Source organism: Mustelus asterias, chromosome 1 (genome assembly GCF_964213995.1).
Source record: "Mustelus asterias chromosome 1, sMusAst1.hap1.1, whole genome shotgun sequence".
NCBI lineage: Eukaryota > Metazoa > Chordata > Chondrichthyes > Carcharhiniformes > Triakidae > Mustelus > Mustelus asterias.
In genome coordinates this window covers 123,649,936-123,673,882 of record NC_135801.1, presented here as the reverse complement: position 1 = coordinate 123,673,882, position 23,947 = coordinate 123,649,936, and the positions used below count along the sequence as shown (strand labels likewise).

Here is a 23,947-nt window from a genome sequence, read left to right as displayed (position 1 = left end):
AACTGATTCATCTATAATATCATTTGGAAAGCTATGAATGGGACTTTTTTGTTTAATTGATAGTAATATGAATTTTTAATAACATTATCTTTCTTTGAAATTGCTTTTCAATGCCTGTTCGTTTATTTGGAAAAGAATAAGAGGTTATACATGGACTAAAGCTTTATTACATGGAAATATGATTAGCTGTTTTATTGGTGTTTTATGAGCTTGTAAGAGGGGCATTGTTTTCAAGCGGGTTTCGAGTGTTTATGTTGACAGTTCCATGGGCAGTATTACTGAAGGGCTCATTGGTTCTGTATTTAGTGGAAGAATGGTTATGGAAGTTGCATGGGAGGTGGGGAGGGGGTGGTGAAAGGGACACAGGGTGTGGGTGGTGGAGTGAGGACTATGGGACCCCACAACTGTGAACAGAACTGAGCCAATGTCCCAGCAGATAGAGACAGACTTTCTAACTTGCATGCCCTTAGCATTCGCACAGTTGCTGACTCCCGATTGCTTCCTGGAAGACAAAAATCCAGCCCTTTATTTAAAATATATAATGGAGTTTACAGCTCACAACTATTGATGACTATCTATGTGGACTGTTATCTTGTGCTATGCATAATAAACCAAAACTCTTTCCATCTTCCAGACATTAAAGTAACAAGAATTTAGTCAAATTACTCAGTCACTTAAAATGAAAAATACTGAACTTAACAACTGAATTTAACAAAAAAGAACCACTTAATACTTCACACTGCTTAGTAGTTTTTGATTTTCAGATTTTTTTGCCTTCCACACAAATCCAAACTGTCTCATAAATAATGCCTGAGCCATTCCAGACATCTGAGGAATGTGCTTGCAATATGTTTAATCCAACATTCACCATATTTTCCACCCCCAATATCATTGTTTCTTGTATAAAATACAATGCTGGGAAAATGGAAAAAAATGTCCCCATAGGTTAACAATGTGCCAATTAGATTCATCACAACACAATCCAATTATTTATACTGACTGAAATATAAAAATCAGTACATTTGAGACATAATTTAACAAATTTGCACTGCTGACATGAAACCTTGCATTCCTGGGCTGCAGACCCGCAATTTGGATGTGAAAGCTCTCCACAATTTTCCCTTCATAATTGTTAAGTGTCTGAGTTCACCCTACAAAACTGGAAATTGTTACCAATTAGAGCCACACCTCAGCAGTAAAGTTTAAATGTGACCTGAATCTGGAAATAGTTTGAGCTTCCTGACTCTGACTGCTTCAAAGGTTGGGGGGGTGTCGATGTGGTGATGGTTACATAGCCGATACTCAGTCTATTTTCCACCCAATTTGAAAATCTCTCCCATTTGCATTCAACCAGTATTTTGTCTTTCAATTTCAATCACTTTCACATAATTTTCTTTTATTTTTAAATTTCTTCATTTTCTCACCTTTTTGTTTGTGTGAACCTGCCTTCTGACAAATAGTTTACAGATTATTCAGCCTACAAAACTATTTCAATGTGATTAGTGTATTGTTGTTTTCCCTATCCTTTTTGCTATTTTCTTAATCAAACGCTAAAATGCTTATTTATTATCTTTTGATTGAGAGCTCTGATGAAGGATATGCACCTGAAACATCATGCTGTCTTTTCTCTTTACAAATACTGACTGTGCTATTGGGTAGTTTCCAGCTTTTCCTGTTTATATTCAATGTTCAGTAACTTAAGTCTGAAGCCAAGAAAGAGGTGATGTGAATATTTACCTGATTCAATAGCGTAAGTAATTTCTGCATTTCGGCCCTTGTCTTTATCCAGTGCAGTAACCTGTAACACTGCTGAATCAACTGCAGCAGATTCATACACACGACCAATGTAAGAAGAACTAGTAAACCATGGTGCATGGTCATTGGTATCTTCAACATGAATAATGACTCTCACATAATTGCGTTTGACAGGAACATCTTGATCTCGAACCTTTGGAAGAAATTAATAATGGAGTTTATCATGACAAAAATAATCAGCTGACAATCTCTTAATAGCTGTCCTCCTTTGCTTCATTTTCAAAATTATAATGGAGGCAAAAACTGGTGATAGCAAATGGGCAATTGGTTTAATATCCCATCCTGACTTTCACATTAATGGTAAAGGAAATCAGATGGGGTCTGAAATGTGCTGCCTTTTCACCATTATTTTGCATTTTTGCCAATTTCATCTCCGTTGTCTGAACTACAGCAGCAGTAAGACTCTACGATTTTTAAAATTCAGTTACAGGGTGTGGGCATCGCTGGGTAGGCCAGCATTCACTGCCCATCCCTAATTGTCCATGGGAAAGTGATGAGCTGCCTTCTTGAACCGCTGCAGTCCCTGAAGTGATGGAACCATGGACAGAAATTTTCAATCAAAAAGACAATTATACAAATAAGTGGGAATGTGTGACACGAAGTCAGTACCATCCCTACCACCTAGAGAACCTGATAAGAAGTCGGGTGGCAGGTCCTCATTTAAAGAACATAAAAGTAAAGCATAAATAATGACTTGGAACAGGTGAATATTCATGATCCTGAAGTAATGGTATCTAAATATCTATGTTAAAAAAAAAAGTTTGCAAAGATGTACTAAGGTTCTTGAAGTAAAAATAAAGAGGTTATGTAAATTATGAGGTTTGTCGTGATGGGAAAGAATTGAAAGGCATGTAATAGACAAGTGCAATTTGCAACAGATAGTGAAGCTCCAGACATGTTTGGAACGGAGAGAAAAATTGAGAAGCTACTGCCGCTATGGAGATGACAACAAAAGATAAGACTAGTTAGATGCATAAAACCAAATACTGAAAGGCTTTTATAATACTTTACAACTGTCTGGCTACTTTTACTGATTTGGCATAAGCAGACAATATATTTACTGACAATACAATAACCAAATGGATTATGCATCTGTAATCATGATGTACCACCATCTGTTCTCTCCCACAAAAAGGAGATCCCAGTGAGTCACCCATAGAGCACCACAAACTTAAATATCACAGGGTAGTTGTCATGGGGGACTTTAACTTTCCAAATATTGATTGGAACCTTTGTAGGTCAAATAGTTTGGATGGGGCACTTTTTGTGCAGTGTGTGCAGGAGGGTTTCCTGACACAATATGTGGATAGGCCGACAAGGGGTGAGGCCACATTGGATTTGGTACTGGGAAATGAACCGGGCCAAGTGTTAGATTTGGTTGTGGGAGAGAACTTTGGAGATAGTGACCACAATTCGGTGTCTTTTGTTATTGCAATGGAGAGGGATAGGGCCGGACGGCAGGGCAAGGCTTACAATTGGGGGAGAGGTAATTATGATGCGATTAGGCAAGAATTAGGGGGCATAAGATGGGAACAGAAACTGTCAGGGAAAGGCACTGATGAAAAGTGGAACTTTTTCAAGGAACAAATACTGGGTGTCCTTGATAGGTATGTCCCTGTCAGGCAGGGAGGAAATGGCCGAGTGAGGGAACCGTGGTTCACAAAAGAGGTGGAATGTCTTGTGAAAAGGAAGAGGGAAGCTTATGTAGGGATGAGGAAACAAGGTTCAGATGGCTCGACTGAGGGTTACAAGTTAGCAAGGAACGAGCTGAAAAAGGGGCTGAGGAGAGCTAGGAGGGGACATGAGAAGTCCTTGGCGGGTCGGATCAAGGAAAACCCCAAGGCTTTTTACTCTTATGTGAGGAATAAAAGAATGACCAGGGTGAGGTTAGGGCCGGTCAAGGACAGTGGTGGGAACTTGTGTATGGAATCAGTAGAGATAGGCGAGGTGATGAATGAATACTTTTCTTCAGTGTTCACCAAGGAGAGGGGCCATGTTTTTCAGGAAGAGAAGGTGTTACAGGCTAATAGGCTGGAGGAAATAGATGTTCGGAGGGAGGATGTATTGGCAGTTTTGAATAAACTGAAGGTCGATAAGTCCCCTGGGCCTGATGAAATGTATCCTAGGATTCTTTGGGAGGCGAGGGATGAGATTGCAGAGCCTTTGGCTTTGATCTTTGGGTCCTCGCTGTCCACGGGGATGGTGCCAGAGGACTGGAGAGTGGCAAATGTTGTTCCTCTGTTTAAGAAAGGGAATAGAAATGACCCTGGTAATTATAGACCGGTTAGTCTGACTTCGGTGGTTGGTAAATTGATGGAAAAGGTCCTTAGGGATGGGATTTACGACCATTTAGAAAGATGCGGATTAATCCGGGATAGTCAGCACGGATTTGTGAAGGGCAAATCGTGCCTCACAAATTTGATAGAATTTTTTGAGGAGGTAACTAGGTGTGTTGATGAAGGTAGGGCGGTTGATGTCATATACATGGATTTTAGTAAGGCGTTTGATAAGGTCCCCCATGGTCGGCTTATGATGAAAGTAAGGAGGTGTGGGATAGAGGGAAAGTTGGCCGATTGGATAGGTAACTGGCTGTCTGATCGAAGACAGAGGGTGGTGGTGGATGGAAAATTTTCGGACTGGAGGCAGGTTGCTAGCGGAGTGCCGCAGGGATCGGTGCTTGGTCCTCTGCTCTTTGTGATTTTTATTAATGACTTAGAGGAGGGGGCTGAAGGGTGGATCAGTAAATTTGCTGATGACACCAAGATTGGTGGAGTAGTGGATGAGGTGGAGGGGTGTTGTAGGCTGCAAAGAGACATAGATAGGATGCAAAGCTGGGCTGAAAAATGGCAAATGGAGTTTAACCCTGATAAATGTGAGGTGATTCATTTTGGTAGGACTAATTTAAATGTGGATTACAGGGTCAAAGGTAGGGTTCTGAAGACTGTGGAGGAACAGAGAGATCTTGGGGTCCATATCCACAGATCTCTAAAGGTTGCCACTCAAGTGGATAGAGCTGTGAAGAAGGCATATAGTGTGTTAGCTTTTATTAACAGGGGGTTGGAGTTTAAGAGCCGTGGGGTTATGCTGCAACTGTACAGGACCTTGGTGAGACCGCATTTGGAATATTGCGTGCAGTTCTGGTCACCTCACTATAAGAAGGATGTGGAAGCGCTGGAAAGAGTGCAGAGGAGATTTACCAGGATGCTGCCTGGTTTGGAGTGTCGGTCTTATGAGGAAAGGTTGAGGGAGCTGGGGCTGTTCTCTCTGGAGCGGAGGAGATTGAGGGGAGACTTAATAGAGGTTTATAAAATGATGAAGGGGATAGATCGAGTGAACGTTCAAAGACTATTTCCTCGGGTGGATGGAGCTATTACGAGGGGGCATAACTATAGGGTTCATGGTGGGAGATATAGGAAGGATATCAGAGGTAGGTTCTTCACGCAGAGAGTGGTTGGGGTGTGGAATGGACTGCCTGCAGTGATAGTGGAGTCAGACACTTTAGGAACATTTAAGCGGTTATTGGATAGGCACATGGAGCACACCAGGATGGTAGGGAGTGGGATAGCTTGATCTTGCTTTCAGATGAAGGTCGGCACAACATCGTGGGCCGAAGGGCCTGTTCTGTGCTGTACTGTTCTATGTTCTATGTTCTAATGGAATCAAAGAACAGCACAGATGTATTACGGAGAGTTTTGGTAGGGACTGTTGATAATTAATGATGACACAGTTCATACTAGAGGGAACCCAACATATAGACTGCTCCCAGGAAGCTTCAGTGGGCCTGCATTAATAAGGAGACTGGTTAGGAGCAGCACCTTATGGAACAAAATATTATTTTTCTTGCACATAATTTTGGAAGGTAATCAGGATAGAGTGGATAAAGCCAACACTCAGGTGTGCAATGCCATCTGCCAAAAGTTGCTAGCTGTTACCTGCACTGCAGTTTGCCTTTGCATAAATGGGCGTACCAATGCATTTACAATGGAAATCTTACTTGTATGGATAGGTCACATACATGTTAAGAGCTCTTATCCTGTATGCTGTTATGGCGTCTAAACCTTTAAGATGTAGCCATGGCTGTTTCAACTCATTTGGGGAACTATTACAAGCGATCATGATGAAAGGATTACAAAATCATAAATCTAGAGCATGCGAACAAAGCAATGAGTTCCAGATGTGGAAAAATATTCCAGTCCTTGTACTGCCATCGCTCACCTTGAAGAAAACCAAACCAGTCCTTCAATCTGCTGTCTATAATCCAAGTTAATTGGTGAAGGATGGAAAAAAAGTAAGGGAAAGTATATACTTGTAAAATTATTAAAAGAAACGACTGTGGTAAAAGCTGAAATGCATCAAGAAACATACTTTCTCCATGAGTATTACACTCACCATTACAGTCAGCACATGCTGATGCTTTGTCTCATGGTCCAGCCTTTCAGCTGTAAAAAGAACGCCAGTACCAGGATCCAGCCTAAATTTTTTCAGACTGCTCGGATCAGTGCTGCTTTGAAGGACGTAAATCAACTTGTTCTTCTCATCCTTATCAGTGGCACTAACATGGAGAATTATTGATTCAGGAATTGTATCTTCTGGGATATTTACTTCATACTTTGGCTTTGAAAACTCAGGTCGATGGTCATTTGTATCAATTACTCTAATGTATACCTGAAATGAAGTAAAATCTGACATTTGATAACTGTGATTTCATTATGTTTCTTTAAACACAGCAAGAGGAACTCATAATACAATTGAGGCCTTGATCATTCAATGACATGGTTTTAATCACTTCAAGTTTATGATGGAGAAAGACTGTGTTAGAATTTTATATGCACTACAAAGTGAACTATCAAGACACAGAACTTCTATTTTCAACATTCTAATCAGGTGAATGCATACTTATATAATCAGTTTAAGTGAATGCGTTAAAGCAAAATATTTGCACATGAAAGCTCACAAAATGAAAATCTAAATGTTTCATAATTACCAGCCTACAATTTCTATTTAAAATCGCTTCCTTTATTTTCTCTATTTTGCCTGAGTACAGGTATTAGCAAGATTTAGTGCATTCTTAAGTACCCAAACTGTTAACAAGCTTTGCTTAGTCATGAAGAATCCAAAATACTGTTACTCAGAAACTCCTTATATTGAGCTGATAACTCCCAAGTATTTCCAGAACGTCAGATAACACAGCATGCCTGTCTTCACTATCATTCCATTGACTCCTACTGCTGAGGGCAGATGTGATGCTGATTATAGCAATTTACTTGGACAGAAAAAAACTCTTGTTCATCTAGCCAAGCAGAAAGTTGAACTGAAATTGAAAATCACAATGACATCATATGCGATTTATCTCCAATTAGTTCATTTATTAAATATGCAAGGAATGCTTATTTTGCATAACTCTACATTTTCCAGCTTTCTAAATTCTGTACCACTCCATTGCTGCCGTTACACTTCATATTGATGGCAAGTCATTCTTGCTGAATAGGCATATTAAAAGTGATACCAATCTACAGCAGCACCAACCCGGTTTGCTTTGAAACTTAAAACGTGAGTGGCATATGACATGCAACACATGTGATTTCATTCCAAGTTTCAAGCATCTAATTTGCATGGTCTGCATCAACAATCTACCAATACTGGCATACTTATAGGTATGATCGAATAGAGTTGAGGGAAGAAAATTGTCTCAAATATGCAGATTATATTAGTGTCTATAACATGTCATCTTATCATGATGCACATCAGCTTCTGGGACATGATGCTCGTTGCAACTGCCAGAAAGGAACAAGTATGTCACTCCTTAAGGGGATATTATTTGCTCCACTGCCGATTACGGATTCAGGAATGATGCATCCGCTAACAGATTACTACATTCACCCCACCCAATCCAGCTCAATCTATGGGATGTACGATCTTCTGGCTGCTGCCCTTTAGCAATGGCTAATATTCAGAAAGCCAAGATGTTGGTGGCCAGGAGCACACCTGCAACTTCTGCAGTCCATCACCAGAATGTCTGTTTTAGTGCTGGTAAGGATGGTCATTGGGCATCTTAGCTTTGAAAGGGACATCCTGTATAATATGCACACTAAGCTTTTAATAAACTTGAAAATAATTTACGTAAGAGCTTTCTCAATCCCCTGCCTTCGCTTCAAGTAAAGGTTAAAGGGAATCCTAGAAAAATGGCACATAGAGCCATTTATGTCACATCTTGACATTTTACCCTATCTTCTGCTGTCATTATGGCAGGATATTGGGCAACCAACCTCTATAAAACTTTTAACTCAATACATAAATTTTAAAATGGCTGTAATTTAAAAAAAAAACTCTTTCATGGAATGTGAGAATCATTGGCGAGGTCAGTATTTGTCGGTTTGCAGGTGCAGCAGGTAATTAAGAAGGTAAATGTAATTTTGTCCTTCATTGCTAGAGGGATGGAGTTTAAAAACAGGGAGGTTATGTTGCAGCTGTATAAGGTGCTGGTTAGGCCGCACCTAGAATGCTGTGTACAGTTTTGGTCTCCTTACTTGAGAAAGGACATACTGGCACTGGAGGGGGTACAGAGGAGATTCACTAGGTTGATTCCGGAGTTGAGAGGATTGGCTTATGAGGAGAGACTGAGTAGACTGCGACTATACTCATTGGAATTTAGAAGAATGAGAGGGGATCTTCTGGAAACATATAAAATTATGAAGGGAAAAGATAAGATAGAAGCGGGGATGTTGTTTCCCCTGGGGGGTGAAACTAGAACTAGGGGGCATAGCCTCAAAATAAGAGGGAGCAGATTTAGGACTGAGTCGAGGAGGAACTTCTCCATCCAGAAGTTGTGAATCTGTGGAATTCCTTGCCCAGTGAAGCAGTTGAGGTGACCTCATTGAATGCTTTTAAGGCAAAGATAGATAGAATTTTGAACAGTAAAGAAATTAAGTGTTATGGTGAGTGAGTGGGTAAAGTGGAGTTGAGTCCACACAAAGATCAGCCATGACCTTATTGAATGACGGAGCAGACTCGAGGGGCCAAATGGCCTAGTCCTGCTCCTGATTCTTATGTTCTTTTGTAACTGACTACTTGAATTTTTCCAAGTTCTAAGATATGGCAGACAAGTAATTATTCAGAAGTTCATAGATCTATTTTATTTAAATGTTGTATTTCCATTGTGTAACTTTTAGACCATGCCTCACCCACAAAAATACCTTGCCCAATTCAACACAAGACCAGATCTGTGTACAATTTCCTTTTCTACTACAGAAAATAATTTATTATCGCTCCAAACTCCAAAGATGTGCGGGTTAGGTTGATTGGCCATGTTAAAATTGCCCCTTAGTGTCCTGAGATGCGTAGGTTAGAGGGATTAGCGGGCAAATGTGTAGGGATATGGGGCTGGGGCCTGGGTGGGATTGTGGTCGGTCAGACCCGATGGGCCAGATGGCCTCTTTCTGCACTGTAGGGTTTCTACGATTCTATAGCTCTTATTGAAGAAACTAAGTTAGGAATCATCAAGCTGCGTCCACATTCAAATCTACAAACTACAACAAACTGATAAAAAATGACATGCTATCGATAATTTGTAAAACAAAAACGCTCTGAATGAACATCTGAAACAGACAGAGAAGTGCAAGATTAATCTTTCACCAGAAAGCAGTTCAACATTGAAGATATTAGAGGGCTACAAACTAATAACTTCAAAATGAAATTCCTGTTTTGCAACATTGATGGCCTATAAAGAACTAAAGCAATTTTTTCCCCGAATCTAAATCCTTCACCAGGAATTCAATTACCTGAGTGCGGATGGACATTGTTCCATCTGTTGCCTCCACTGTCAAGTTGTAATTTGATTTCTGTTCTGCATCAAGTGGTCTCGCAACAATGATGGTTCCACTACCTTTGTCCACATCAAATCGGCTGTCATAGTTGCCACCTGCGTTTAAGAATATGAAAAGGTAGATATAACAAAAACACACAGATTCTGCTCTGCTATCAGATTGCATGCAAATGAAAAAAAATTGGTCTCGCTTCACCGAACATGCAAAATGATACAAGGGATGAACCTTGCACAATGTGACTTCTTTTTGTATAATGAAGGCCTTTAGAGGGAAGGCTGGCCTTTGTTTTAACTAGAACCACATTTTATTTTCACAACTAATAAGAAAACACAAAATGATGAAAGATACAATAACTTAGCTTGGCACCACAATGCAAGGGGAACACAGAGTTTCATAGGACTCGGGAGCAGGAATGGGTTGTGGAGGGGTTTGGCTCATTGATAACTTAGTATTTTCAGCAGTGACAGGAAGGAAAGGTATAGGCCTGGGCATTGGGGGTGAAGAGTGAGATCAAGAGATCTGGCAGCACTTGGGAGGGATGTGCATTAAATTTGATGCTTTGCAATTGCTCCCTGGAAGTATATCCATTTATCTCTGTCTTTCTCTGTTCACGTCTCTTCTTTCTCTCAGTCTTATACATGTTACTAATTGAAATATTTTAATTTCACAACTATCAACTAATCACAATAATGAAGGTAATTAAGGTTCTGTTTGCTTTCATAAGAACATAAGAAATGGGAGCTGGAGTAGGCCATTCTGTCCCTCAAACTTGCCCCACCAATCAATAAAATCATAACAGATCTGATGTGGTCTTATCCCCACTTCCCTGCCTGTGCGCCATAACACTTGACTTTCTTGTAGATCAAACACCTATCTGACTCAGTCTTGAATATATTCAGTGGCCCAGCCACCACTGCTTGCTGGGAGAGAGAATTCTGAAAACTAATGACCCTCTAAAGAAGAGATTCCTCCTCATCTCCACCTTAAATGGGAGACTCCTTATTATGTAACTCTCCTCCCTAGTTCTAGATTCCCCCACGAGTGGAAACATTCGGTCAACATCTACCCTGTCATCTCTTATTCTTCTGAACTCTATGACTTTCAGCCCAGCCTGCTCAAATATTCTTGAGAAGATCCCTTCATCTCAGGAACCAGCCGAGTGAATCTTCTCCAAACTGCCTCCAATGTAAGTATGTCCCTCCCCGAGTTAGGTGCCCAAAACTGCTCACAGTACTCTAGGTGCAGCCTCAGAAGTGCCCTGTACAGTTGTACAAAACTTCCCCACTTTTATATTTCATTTTACTTGCTTTTATCCCAATCTCAACATTGTGTTTGTCTTCTTAATTATTTTCTGTACCTACATGCTAACTTTTGTGATTCATGTCTAAGGACACCCAGGTCCCTCTGTACTGCAGCACTCTTCAGTTCCTCTCCATTTAAACAATGCTCTGCTTTTCTACTCCTCCTGCCAAAGGGGACATCCTCACATTATATTCCAATTGCCAATTTCTTGCCTATTTACTTAACGTATCTATGTCCCTTAAAATCCAGGACCTCTACCACCCAGCAGAACAAGGGCAGCCTGGCATATGGGAACACTGCCATTTGCAAGATCTGCTCCAGGTCACAGACCACCCTGGCCTGGAACTATATCATTGTTCCTTCATAATTGCCAGGTCCAAATCCTTAAAACCCCCTACACTACATAGACTGCAGCAGTTCAAGAAGGCAGCTCAGAATATTTTCTTAAGGGTAATTATGAATGGGCATAAATGCTATTGACACTCACAACCCATTAATGGATTAAGAAAACACAAGTGATTCAAAAAGACCCTAAGGGTGAAGAAAGACATACTTTGCTCTTTCTGAATCTTACAAATAATTTATAATCAATTGAAAGGGACCATTGTAGTTGATCCTGCTTTTTTGTTCATTCAGACAGAGATGAAAATATGTCATCATTTAGAAAATAAAATCAGCTTCATATACATTTTACCTGAATTTGGAAATTTGTCCTCTAGGTCTTCTTCAAATAATTTTGAAAAACAATCAAACTTTATCAAATTGAGTTTATTAACAAAGATAGAGGCATGCAAACATTTATCTATCTTACAAGCTACTGATGTACCCTAGGGAATTTTGTGTAGTAAACATGATCAGCCTGCTGAAATTGCTTCCCAATTTTATTCCCAAAATTATTCAGCACTGAGTAAAACATCAAGTCCAAACCTGGGATTTTGGGACAGATGATAACCTTCAAATAAAACCTTTAACAAAGGTATGAAAAGGTAGAAAAAACAATTCAATGGATAAATAGAATGTTATCCTAAAATTTTTCTAATTTAGTCGACAACTTATTTTAGATATTAACAATTTTAATTGCTGAGCAAAAAAAATCTGTTTTTCATGGTTCAGTTGCTTCATCAACAAGCTGTGTCAACAAGAAGTTGGCACATCAAAACAGACATTTACATTATAAGTGTTTAAATATGGATTTCTGTTATAAATATTGACATAGGTAGTTTTGATGTTAAATGTTCAGATTAAATGCATGACTCACGAATTATAGTTCGCGAACAAGAAGTGTACGCTCTGAAAAGTTCTCAACACACATAGGTATAATTTTCCCTTCTCATTCACGTGGATTAGAAAGAACCTTGAAACAGGTTCATTCTCCTTTTACCATTAACACCAAAATGCAAATGATTGATATTTTTGATCATTTTCTTTAGATTTCTTTGCAGATTTTTACTGACCAACCACTCAATTAACATTCAGCACAACTGACAAAACACTAAAGTCAGAAAATATTCATACAATAATTATGTTCCTTCTCAACCGTTTCATGCTCACAGGTGACTTGTTAAAACTTTAGAGAAACAAATGCTTTACGCTGGTGCAATTCATGAGAATAGAATTCCTCAAGGTTTTTAGAATAACAAATTTCAAGACCTGTTCGTTTTGAGATGAAGTAACTTTTTAACTGAGTTATGCATATTAGTACATTCCAGCATTCCTAGGGAATCAATGTGAAACATCAAACGAGTTTCATTCAGCCCATTCTGCCATTCAAACAGGTCACGGTTAATCCAATCCTCTATCTCAATCTCAAATTTCAATTGACCCAACATCCACAGTTTTTTGGGACAGAAAGTTCCTGTTTGTGGAAAAGTACTTCCTGATTTGACTAATGAATCATTTAGTTTTAACTTTAAGATTACATATTCTTCTGCTTTATTCCTTCACCACAAAGTAGCAGCTTTTCAATATCTACTCTACTGAATTCCTTTATTGATTTGAACACCTCAGCTTGAGAACCTGTCATAGAATCCCTTCTGTGCAGGAGGAGGCCATTCAGCCCATTGAGTCTGCACTGACCACAATCCCACCCAGGCCCTATTCCCGCAACCCCACCTGCAATCCCCTAACACGAGGGTCAATTTAGCATGGCCAATCAACCTAATCCGCACATCTTTGGACTGTGAGAGGAAACCAGAGCACTGGGAGGAAACCCATGCAGACACGGGAAGAATGTGCAAACTCCACAAGACAGTGAGCCGAGGTTGGAATTGAACTCGGGTCCCGGGCGCTGTGAGGCAACAGTGCTAACCACTCTGCCATCTAAACTTAAGGTCTGAATCAATTGGAATTGAATTTTAAACTGAGTTTGTGCATTTTGTGAGATTTACTCGAGTACAGTCAATAAATGTTTTGTTTTACTTAAAAAATCTAAAATCCCCAACAGCTGCCTTCTAAGATAACTCAGATATAAATTTCAATATCATAACTAACTAATATCGAACAATTATTGTAGTGCTTGCTTTCACTCGAAATATTTTCTAACAGCTACTGTTTTAAAAAGAAAGGGCAGGCTTATTTCAATCATTGGCTGATTTCGTTTAGGCAGCAGCATGATACAGAATTACACTGACCTTAGTGCAACGTAGACCATTTGGGAAGATGAAGCCACATTGTAAAATAGACTCTGCAGTACTTTAAAATATACTACTGCAATTCCTAAGTAAGATGCAACTAGTTTCTTGTGGATTTATTAGTGGGAAATGATTCAATTTAAAATGATCTGCTACTTCATGAAGGACCTCAAAAAACGAGCATTGAAGTAATCAGTAAATCTTTATAAATTTGATGTATGAATATAGCAACAACTTCAGGTATAAAGATCATGGAGAGGTGCCAATCTAAGCATCTAATTAAGGGCTAAAATCACAAGAGTAGGCAAATTTTGATTGCTTCCTTCATTAAAAATCACCTGCCAATCAGAATCAAAAAATAGTTGTTCAATCCCACATAATTAGGTAATTCTTTCAATTTTCACAAAACAGTGCCTGGTTATGAAACTGAATGAAACACTAATTACTTTTGAGAAAGTACAACTCAGCCAATTTTGACATTGTTTTATTTTTATTATTTTTTGCTTCATATTTTCAGACACTTTTGTCCCCATTGTGGGATGGCGGGGAAACATTGAAAGGTTTAGCACTTGACTAACAACCTGGACCATGACATGCAGATATAATTCAGTCCTCAATTTAAAGTTATGTACTCTGTTTTTATGCTTTAATTATAAATTCCACATGTATAATAGGAACAGTCTATGTAAACTTGCACCATAATTATGCCTTTTGGCCAGAAGTGTTGCTGCAGCAGACTATTAAGGAAAAAGGAGAAATTCCAGCAAGCTTGTACAGACAGTTTCCATCATAGATAATGGACTTTGAAATTGTAATTGAGGAAGCTACAGATAGTATATATAGATGTAAGATTTTTAATATATTAATAGACAGATATATACATAGAATTAACAGAAGAGAACAACTGGATTAGACATAAAAGCAGCAGCATATGCACCCACTGACAATATAAAATATGTTTACTTGCTAATTCAATGATACTTACTATATGAGTATAAGTTATTTGGGCAACATTTTTTCTTAGTTTATGAACAGAGCAAAAAGAATATAATTTCCATTGCTAAATTTAATTAGTAGATCTCATAATGTAGTACCAAAGTATAATTATGAGATGGCAGCAGATACCTTCTGCTGTACAGTTCGGGTCACAAGCCATCTGAAAGATATAAAACATTTCTCTAGCTTGTTTGTCACCTTGCAGAGCCAGAAACACAGTCGAAGACAGAAAAGGCAGCAAGGATAGAAAAGAAAAGAAATTAGATTAGTTAATGAGAATCTAGTTAAAGGTGAGATACACAATAGAGGGTAGACCATGGAAATCCATTATAAGGGTGAGTCCACAATCCAGTACTCCTGATAGGAAACTGCATTCACAGTCAGTACATCCTGTGATTTATTTTTGTCCATCAAGATGAATGGATGAAAAATCACAGGCTTCGCACCTGTGACTTTCCATGAAAGCAGTGCTCCTGTCAGGGGTGTCAGATTGCAGAGTTACCATTTATTTCCCTGGTTTTACTCAAATTGCAATTCACACAAATTAACATGCACATCTTTGTTCTAACACTAGGTTGGTTATAATCAACAGTTCTGATATATTTGATTTAAACACATTTAGACAATTTAAACCTGAAAAATATTCGAAAAATGCACTCTCAATTATCTGTTTTTGTCCATGCATCTTGGGATCTTTTTAACCCCCATGCTAGCATTCAAGTCTGTTACATAGTAGAGCAAGAAAGATCATAAGAGCACAATTAAATTCTGAACCTGAGTTGCAAATAGAATGTAGTTTGTTTAGATTTATCATTATGAACTCAGTCAGTCTACAAACAGCAGATTGAATTTATATGCAAATTCAGTAAATTGTATTCCCATTCTGTAAATGAAACTTTGTAAACCTCCAATTTGGGGTCTGATTTGTGGGCACGTCAAAGGAAGCAGTACTGTTTGTGCGGTACATTATATAAGTTTCCATATGTTTATTTAAGCATTTCTAGAGCATTAAATAATACATTAATAATCAAAGTAATTCCAGAAAAAAAGTGAAAAAAGATGCACATTAAGCTTAAAAGATAAAGCAGTGCAGTGGATCCATTAATTTATTAATACTACAATTGAACCAAAGGGACAGGAAAATCCAAGGTATCATAGGCTGATTTGGCTGATCTTGCTCAGAAATTATAATAATCGTCTGTGCCTCTAAGATTAGGGTAGTAAAAAAGTCAGGTTTCTACTCCTGATTGACAGCCATTGAGTCTGTAGGAAGTGCCACGTGATTATAAGACTGAACCAGTTATGCGCTCTTATAATCACATTGCCAGCCAATGTTATGAATCAAGACTTATATATGTGGTATTAAAGGAAAACATCAATTCTACAGAATTTCATGACACGGGGGATTGGTTTGCTTCCCAGAATCCACTGAAGGTTCAAAATTGTGCATGATTTCTGAAGACAATTGACTATCCGGTGAATTGACAAGATGGCCCCTTTTGAACTTTGCCCTATTGCAGAGGACCCAGAGGGAGTCAACATATTCAAATGAAGAGGAAATGGGAGAAAAATGACAAAAAGCAAGAGAAACCAAAGGTAATTTGTATCCAATTGAACTCAATTGAATATTTCAAAGTAGCCAATTCAGTAAGATGTTTGCTTTGGAAATCATTGCACCTAACTAGCAAGCACGCTATCACTTTCCTTACCGATGATATCAAACCAGAGGGTAGTGCCAGCAGGTTCAACAGCAATAACTCCAACCATGTGAGTAACTGGATCACTTTCCATGACACTAAAGGAAAAGGAAGATTCTTCAAAATTCCATGGCACAGTGGATGGTTTGGGTTTCACAATCCATTCAATGTGCAGCCGAGTTGCAGATGATTTCTGAGGGCGTCCATTATCCACAGCTTTTATCTGTGAAAAGATTTTGAATCTTTTAACTGAAAACCCGAATGCATATTTCTAAAGGAGATACTATCATTGTAAATTCATAGTGTATAAATAAACAGTACGCTTCTTGAAGTTTCCAGGCATCCATTTATCACTTTACTTTGCACTTAGGAAATGAACATTGACCACGCACACTTAAGTAGAAAATTGGGCTGTAGGCCTATAAACCAGTCTCAAAAGGGTGACCATTTGCGAATGCTTCACTCTACATGGCCTACTTAATCTCCAGGAAACTAAAAATGGCATATTATATTCGATGCAATGGTATTTCTGTGAACTATTTTGAGGTACCCTACTTTATAAGCAAAGAATATGATCTAGAAATTGGTCTACATGACACCAAGTTTTGGGTTGCATCATGGTAGCAGGGTCATTTGAGACCTCAGGGTGGTTATCCCTGCCCTTTTGCAAGTCATCCTCGGGATAGGTCTCACGCTCAGGGTTTCAGGACAAGGCCAAGGGCAGAACCAGCAAATTCTCGTTGGTGATGACAGTAGAGCTAGAACCTTAAGGAAAAAGAACCATTTACAGATGAAGAATCTTTTGGGAAGCAGACATGTTTTTCCTTTCAGGACTGTACTAGGATAGTAAGAAAATGCCTTGAATTCTTTACCCGAGTCATACTGAAGTTGAAAATGGAAGGCTATTACAAACAACCGAAGAGGAAATTAGAAGACTTGCAAAGCCTGGAGAAATGACCAGAGGACCTGTCCTTGGGAAAAATTACCACCACATGGACCACCAAGGCACTCGTATGGTAGCTAAGCAACACTCACGCATTTCCAGCTGGAAGCGAACTGCCTTCCATATTCGGTAAGGACAAAGCATCTGTTTTTATCTGCACTTGAAACAGGCAATATACCCCTTTTCCATATGTTTGTTTGAGGGCCCTTCTCTATGATTTGCTTATTCTGGGTCAGGAAATTAGGCCTAGCAATCACCTTCAAGGCCCAAAAAAGTTACGTAACTTACAGAATGAGGACCAAATGTTTTTCCCTAAGGCACATTGAAGGATCTGATAACCATCCCTCCTCCTCACTCCCCCTCAACACAGCCATGCTCTGCAACTAATCCCCCCCACCTCAACCCAATCCCATTGTTCCCCATGTGCCCAGAACACGATCCAGATACCCAGTCCAAGCCAGATCCAGTCCCAATGCACTTAGCTGGAAGTTATTGTGACACTAGCTCTGGTGGTGAATAAATCTGCTGGTGCAATATTGGGGGGAGCCACAGGCTGCACTTTGCAGGTGCAGCAAAGGAAAATTTCACCTCCACTTGCCCATAAATGGAACTGCCTGAATTTCTGAGTCTATGCAAATGAACTCAATGCATAGACATACACACATACATATGTTCAGGCATACATACAAAATATATACTCACATAATAACATACATACATAAATATATACTCACCGTAAGAATATCATATTCCCCAGCTGCCGAAAGCTTCTTCGATGAGACAACGCCAGTTTTAGGCTCAATGAAGAACTTGCCCTGTTCATCTCCTTCTTCAATGCTGTAAGATATTTCTGCATTTGGACCTTCATCTTTATCAGCAGCGATTACTCTAAAGATGGGCTCTCGCTTAACCGATTTCTCTCGTTCTGGTTTTATTCGCTCCGGGAGATTGATTTTGTAGAACTTTTGCAAGAACTGAGGTTTGTTGTCATTTTCATCCAACACCTTGACTATAACTCTAGCAATGGTAGATTTTGGGATGTTGCCATTGTCAGCAATTGTCACCTGTTAAAACAGCAAGAAAAACAAGCACATTATGAGCTTTTTAAATCACCCAGTTTTATACAGTACTAGAATTCATTAGTTCAAAATAAGTAGTATTTTTTGCCAGACCAAATAAAACATTTTTCTTATTTTTGCTTTACTCCAAGTCAAATAATTTGAGACCAGTAATTTCAATATTTTGCAACAGCGATCAACATTTTTATATTGGAAATAAAGATAAAAAGGAAAGATACGTCTGAGCACAAACACTAAATTTTAACACAAGATGTAAACATGTGGGATTTCAGGTTTTAATGGGCTTTAAATTATTTAAATTAGCAGATGGAAAATTTCTTTGAAGGGATTAAGAAATATGTCAAGAGATTGGGTTCCATAATTGCTTTTCACCCTTAAGATCTCTGCACGCTCCCAAGCAAACTGATTCACCAGAATTCTACAACGGACAATGGAAATATCCATTGACCTCGGGCAGAAATTTCTGGTCTTGCTCGAACGAGGCCGTAAAATCCCACCCATTAAGTTCATACCTTTTCTGGGGCTGAAAGTGAAATATCTTTGAGCACTTTCAGTCAACTTTCTTGCAGGCAAATATCCACAGCATTAGAAACATCGATAGTCAGTAATTGGAGTAAGAGGAGACCATTCAGCCCTTCTAACCTGCTCCCCCATTCAACACGATCATGCTGATCATCTATCTCAAAGCCATACTCCTGCGCTCTTCCTGTACCTTTGACACCTTTAGAGTCTAGAAATCTTATTTCCTTCTAAGCTATATTCAGTGATTTGGTCTCCACAGCCTTCTATGGTAGAGAATTCCATAGGTTCACCACCCTCCGAGTGAAGAAGTTTCTCCTCATCTCAGTCCTAAATTGCCTACGCTGTACCCTGAGGCTGTGAACCCTTGTTCTAGACCCTCCGGCCTGAGGAAACAACATCACTTCATCTCGCCTGTCCAGCCCTTTCAGAAATTTATAGTTTCAATTAGATCCCCTCTCGCTCATCTAACTTCCAGTGAGTACAGGCCCAGGTGACACAATCCCTCCTCATACGACAATCCTGTCATCCTAGGAATCAGTCTGGTGAATCTCCCTTGCACACCCCGTGGCAAATATATCCTTTCTTAGATAAGGTGACCAAAACTGCTCACTAATCAGTGCTAATTGACAAGTATGCTCAAAACATACACAAGGACAGTTTATGTAGGGAACAACTAAATTCCTGCTGGTGTTGTAATGGGTACACATGATTGAGCACATTAAAGAGAGTTCAACAGTGTGTAAGGCTATATCATGTCTCATCTGATGCCCTCTTGAATCTGCCACCAACGCACTTCCAGACCCAAACCACTCGTTGTGTGAAAATGTTTTTTCTCACATCACATTTGCTTCTTTTGCAAATCATTTTAAATCTGTGCCCAATTATTCTTGATCCTTTTACAAACGGGAGCAGTTTTACCCTATCTACTCCGTCCAGTAGCCTTATGATTTTGAACATCTCTATCAAATCTCCTCCCAGCCTTCTTCTATCCAAGAACAGTCCCAGCCTCTTCATAACTGGTGCATAGAGGAATTTGAGGGCCCTCGTGCATAACTCACAAAACGTAAGCACCTACGTTCAACAGGTAATCGAGAAGGCAAATGGAATGTTGACCTTTATTTCAAAGGGAGTGGTACATAAAAATATGGAAGTCTTGCTAAAACTATACAAGGCACTAATTAGACCACACCTGGAATACTGTGAACAGTTTTGGTCCCCTTATCTAAGGAAAGATACACTGGCAATGGAGGTAGTCCAGAGAACGTTCACTAGGTTAATCCTGGGTATGGAGGGATTTTCTTATGAGGAGAGGTTAAGTAGGTTGGGCCTGTACTCATTGGAGTTTAGAAGAATCAGAGGTTACTTTATTGAGACCAACAGGACTCTTAGGAGGCTTCACAGGGTAAATGCTGAGGTTGTTTCTCCCTTATGAGAGAGTCTAGGACCAGAGGGCATAATCTCAGAGTAAGGTGTCGCCCACTTAAATCAAAGATGAGGAGGAATTTCTTCTCTCAAGAGGGTAGTGAATATGGGGAATTCTTTACCGCAGAAAGCTGTGGAGGCTGGGTCATTAAGTATGTTCAAGGCTGAGACAGACAGATTTTTAATTAGCAAGGGAATCAAGGGTTATGGTAAGGCGGGAAAGTGGAGTTGCGGATTAGGTCAGGTCAGCCATGACCTCATTGAATGATGAAGCAGATTCGATGGACCGAATGGCCTACTTCTGCTCCTATGTCATAGTCTTATGCAGATAAGGGCAGAAAATTCCAGGGTTCATTATTGTGCTGGCAAATTGCAATGGCTAGAAAGTGAAAACTTACATGAATTTTCCTTCAGTAAAATTAGCAATGGCTGGAATTTCACCACATGTAGTTGGTTTGCTCATATCAAAAGGCAGCTGCTTTGGGAGTCTGCCAAAATCTCAGACCAGAAAGCAAGCATGTTAAATCTTACTCTGCATAGTGTTGATTGAAATGACTGAACTTTTAATTGTGGCACAAAGGTGGAATAATTGAATGATGTTTTATTAGAATCTTTTTATGTTTCAATTTAATTTATTCCAAAAGCTTTAGAACAAGAACTGTAACTTCCACTAGCGGTTATGTCTGCAAGAGACACTGGAGGAATGACAGCGATTTAAAAAAAAATCAAAACTCTTTGTTCAATTATTTAACTTTGCATTATTTTCAGTTTGACTGCCCAAAGAAAATTTGAAACACAAATCCATACAGCATCTGAATGAAGACAATATGGAGATGCTGGCACTGGACTGGGGGTAGGCACAGTAAGAAGTCTCACAACACCAGGTTAAAGTCCGACAGGTCTATTTGGTAGCACGAGCTTTCGGAGCACTGCCCCTTCATCAGGTGAGTTCAAAGTTGGGTTCACAAACAGGGCATATATAGACATAGACTCAATTACAAGATAATGGTTGGAATGCGAGTCTTTATAGGTAATCAAGTGTTTAAGGGTGCAGGCAATGCGAGTGGAGAGAGGGTTAAACACAGGTTAATGGAGGTGTGAATTGTCTCAAGCCAGGACAGTTAGTGAGATTTTGCAAGCCCAGGCAAGTCGTGGGGGTTACAGATAGTGTGACATGAACCCAAGATCGCGGTTGAGGCCGTCCTCCTGTGTGCGGAACTTGGCTATCAGTTTCTGCTCGGCGATTCTGCGTTGTCGTGCGTCTTGAAGGCTGCCTTGGAGAATGCTTACCCGAAGATCGGAGGCTGAATGCCCTTGACTGCTCATGTCACCAAATAAACCTGTTAGACTTTAACCTGGTGTTGTGAGACTTCCTACTGTGCCGACCCCAGTCCAACGTCGGCACCTCCACATCATGGCTACCACTGACACCGTTCCTGGCTTGAGACAATTCACACCTGATGAAAGCTCGTGCTACCAAATAAACCTGCTGGACTTTAACCTGGTGTTGTGAGACTTCTTACTGTGAATGAAGATGGGTGAACATTTTAAGCAAAGGCTCTTTGCAGTTGAATGTCTCCAGAATGTTTCCTCTCCATTCAGGGACTGTTAGATCTGTATTTCCCATTTTCATTGCAAAAGAAAGCAATAACGTTAAATTATGTTTTGCACTGAGAATTTCTTGGATCTAATTTCAGTTCGTTGAAAGTTTTGCGGACCAGTCTGTACATATTTAATCCATTTGTCACGGCTTCTGTGCGTTCTGCACCCAAGAGCTCTTTTGTTCATTCCCAGACAGAAGGCATTCAGGGGACATGATTTTAATTTGCACTGAAAGGAGGCTGATTTTTCATCTCCTTTAATCCTTCTGTCTACCCCACAACCCACATATTCTATTTGTTTTATTAATCAGCCAAGTATTTTACTGAACAGGAGAAAACAAGATGAAACAGACAGGCAAGCACATTATATGAAGAGATCACAGCCTGGAAATATACCACCCACCATGGTGCATTTTATATTGGTCAATAACCATTTACCTAGTAAACAAAGGCATATGACCACATTTAGTCAATGGACATTTAATTATGCTCAATAGATGAGCACAATTTGGCCCACTTTCTAATTAAACCATCACCCAACTAAAGGCTGCCCGGAAGGTACAAAATTAGCTGATTCATTCTTTAAAATATCAGATTTCAGACTAATCCAGTTCTATTTGACTTTGCAAACCACAACATTGTGCACAGCAGTTAACAATGTATTACATAACCAACAAAAGAGTTTCATTAAGTAAAAGTTAAACCAGTAGACAGGTATTGTCCAGGTAAAAAAGGAATATTTTAGCCATTAACACAAAAGGATCTCTACACAAGACTGTTTCTTGAAATTATGTTCTCTGGTAAAAATGAGCGTCATGAAAAAGACAGCTAAAGGCAACAAAGCACAGCCCAAGTAACAAATAGGTTGTCCAGGAATGAATAAACAAGCCACAAAACACAAAAGAAGCAATTCAACTTCATGCTGAATAGTAGCTGATAATTAAAATACTATCCACAGTCTGTGGCCAGGTAAGACGACAAACCTGACAAAGAACTAGTCAGTATGGGCTGAAAAGACAAATGAGTGCCTTTACAGCAATTGTAATTTGAGACTAGTCAGTTCCCTATGAAATCCATTCAAAGCAATGGTGGAAATGAACAGGGGCAGGCCTTTCAGCCCCTCAAGCCTATTCCGCCATTCAATTAGATAATGCCCAACTTGTGTATCAACCCCAGTTACCAACCTTTGTTCCTGTATCAATTGATACGCTTACCCATCAAAAATCTATCAATTTCGGACTTGAAAATTTCAGTTGACTCAGCATCCACACATAACCTTTGGGGAAATGAGTTCCAGACTCCAGAATATGGTTTTTAAATTTCCCATGGATAAGGCACAAGCCTGGGCTGTACCATGAGAAAGGAGGAGATGAATAAGCAGTAAAATCAAATTAAATCTTATAGACAAATCGTGTAATAGAAAAGATGTTCATATATATTAGCAGCTAGCAGAAAGGACTTAAAACCTTACTTGCTTAACTATACCAATCAGAAATTAGGCTAAAATGACAACTTAATGAACTTGAGACACAGCAAAAATTTCAAGAACAATGGCTCTCCTGTCCAAAAATATCTCAAAATGTCTGCCCTAAAACATTTAAATGTCTCAGCATTTATTAAAATGTCATCCACCAAAAAACAGATTTTTGAACACATCTAACTTATACATTCCAAAGGAAAAGGACCTGAAAGCAATATTCTGATCTATCACTCCCAGTACTGGATTGTTTATACTATTGTGGAGTAATAAATGACCAATTACAACTCATACTTGGAAGCTTGCTCATTCAGGGCCAAAGAAAACAAGCTCTATATAGGAAAGTTAATTTGCTGTCTTATCATGCACATTTCATATGGCACCCTGGAATCACTCCCATAGCTATCAAGTGGATAATTAGAAAAATACAACAGTGATCAAAGCCATGAGGTTCCCCTCAATGTCCTAAATCTTCACCTAAAGAATCAAAGCAGTCAAACTTCCTGAATCACAACATATCGCAAAATAACCCAAATTACTGTAATGCACTCTGGTATTCGACAACAATGGAATTACTTGTTGCACCAAGTGACCCTTTTAAACAAAATAAAAGCCCTCGCAGCCAAAAAGATATGATAAC

The 23,947-nt window shown here is 39.3% G+C and overlaps 1 protein-coding gene across 5 annotated transcripts in view; it reads right to left on the bottom strand.

The window, feature by feature from the left end:
• The window catches only part of fat1a (FAT atypical cadherin 1a), a 196,003-nt gene that overhangs the window by 60,499 nt on the left and 111,557 nt on the right, over positions 1-23,947 (bottom strand). For all 5 annotated transcript variants that reach the window (XM_078217930.1, XM_078217946.1, XM_078217947.1 and 2 more), the window contains exons 5-9: positions 17,941-18,270; positions 16,276-16,486; positions 9,594-9,733; positions 6,205-6,480; positions 1,738-1,948 (exon numbers count right to left, since the gene is read on the bottom strand). In XM_078217930.1, coding sequence (XP_078074056.1) covers positions 1,738-1,948; positions 6,205-6,480; positions 9,594-9,733; positions 16,276-16,486; positions 17,941-18,270 — 1,168 coding nt within the window. The remainder of the gene's footprint in view (positions 1-1,737; positions 1,949-6,204; positions 6,481-9,593; positions 9,734-16,275; positions 16,487-17,940; positions 18,271-23,947) is intronic.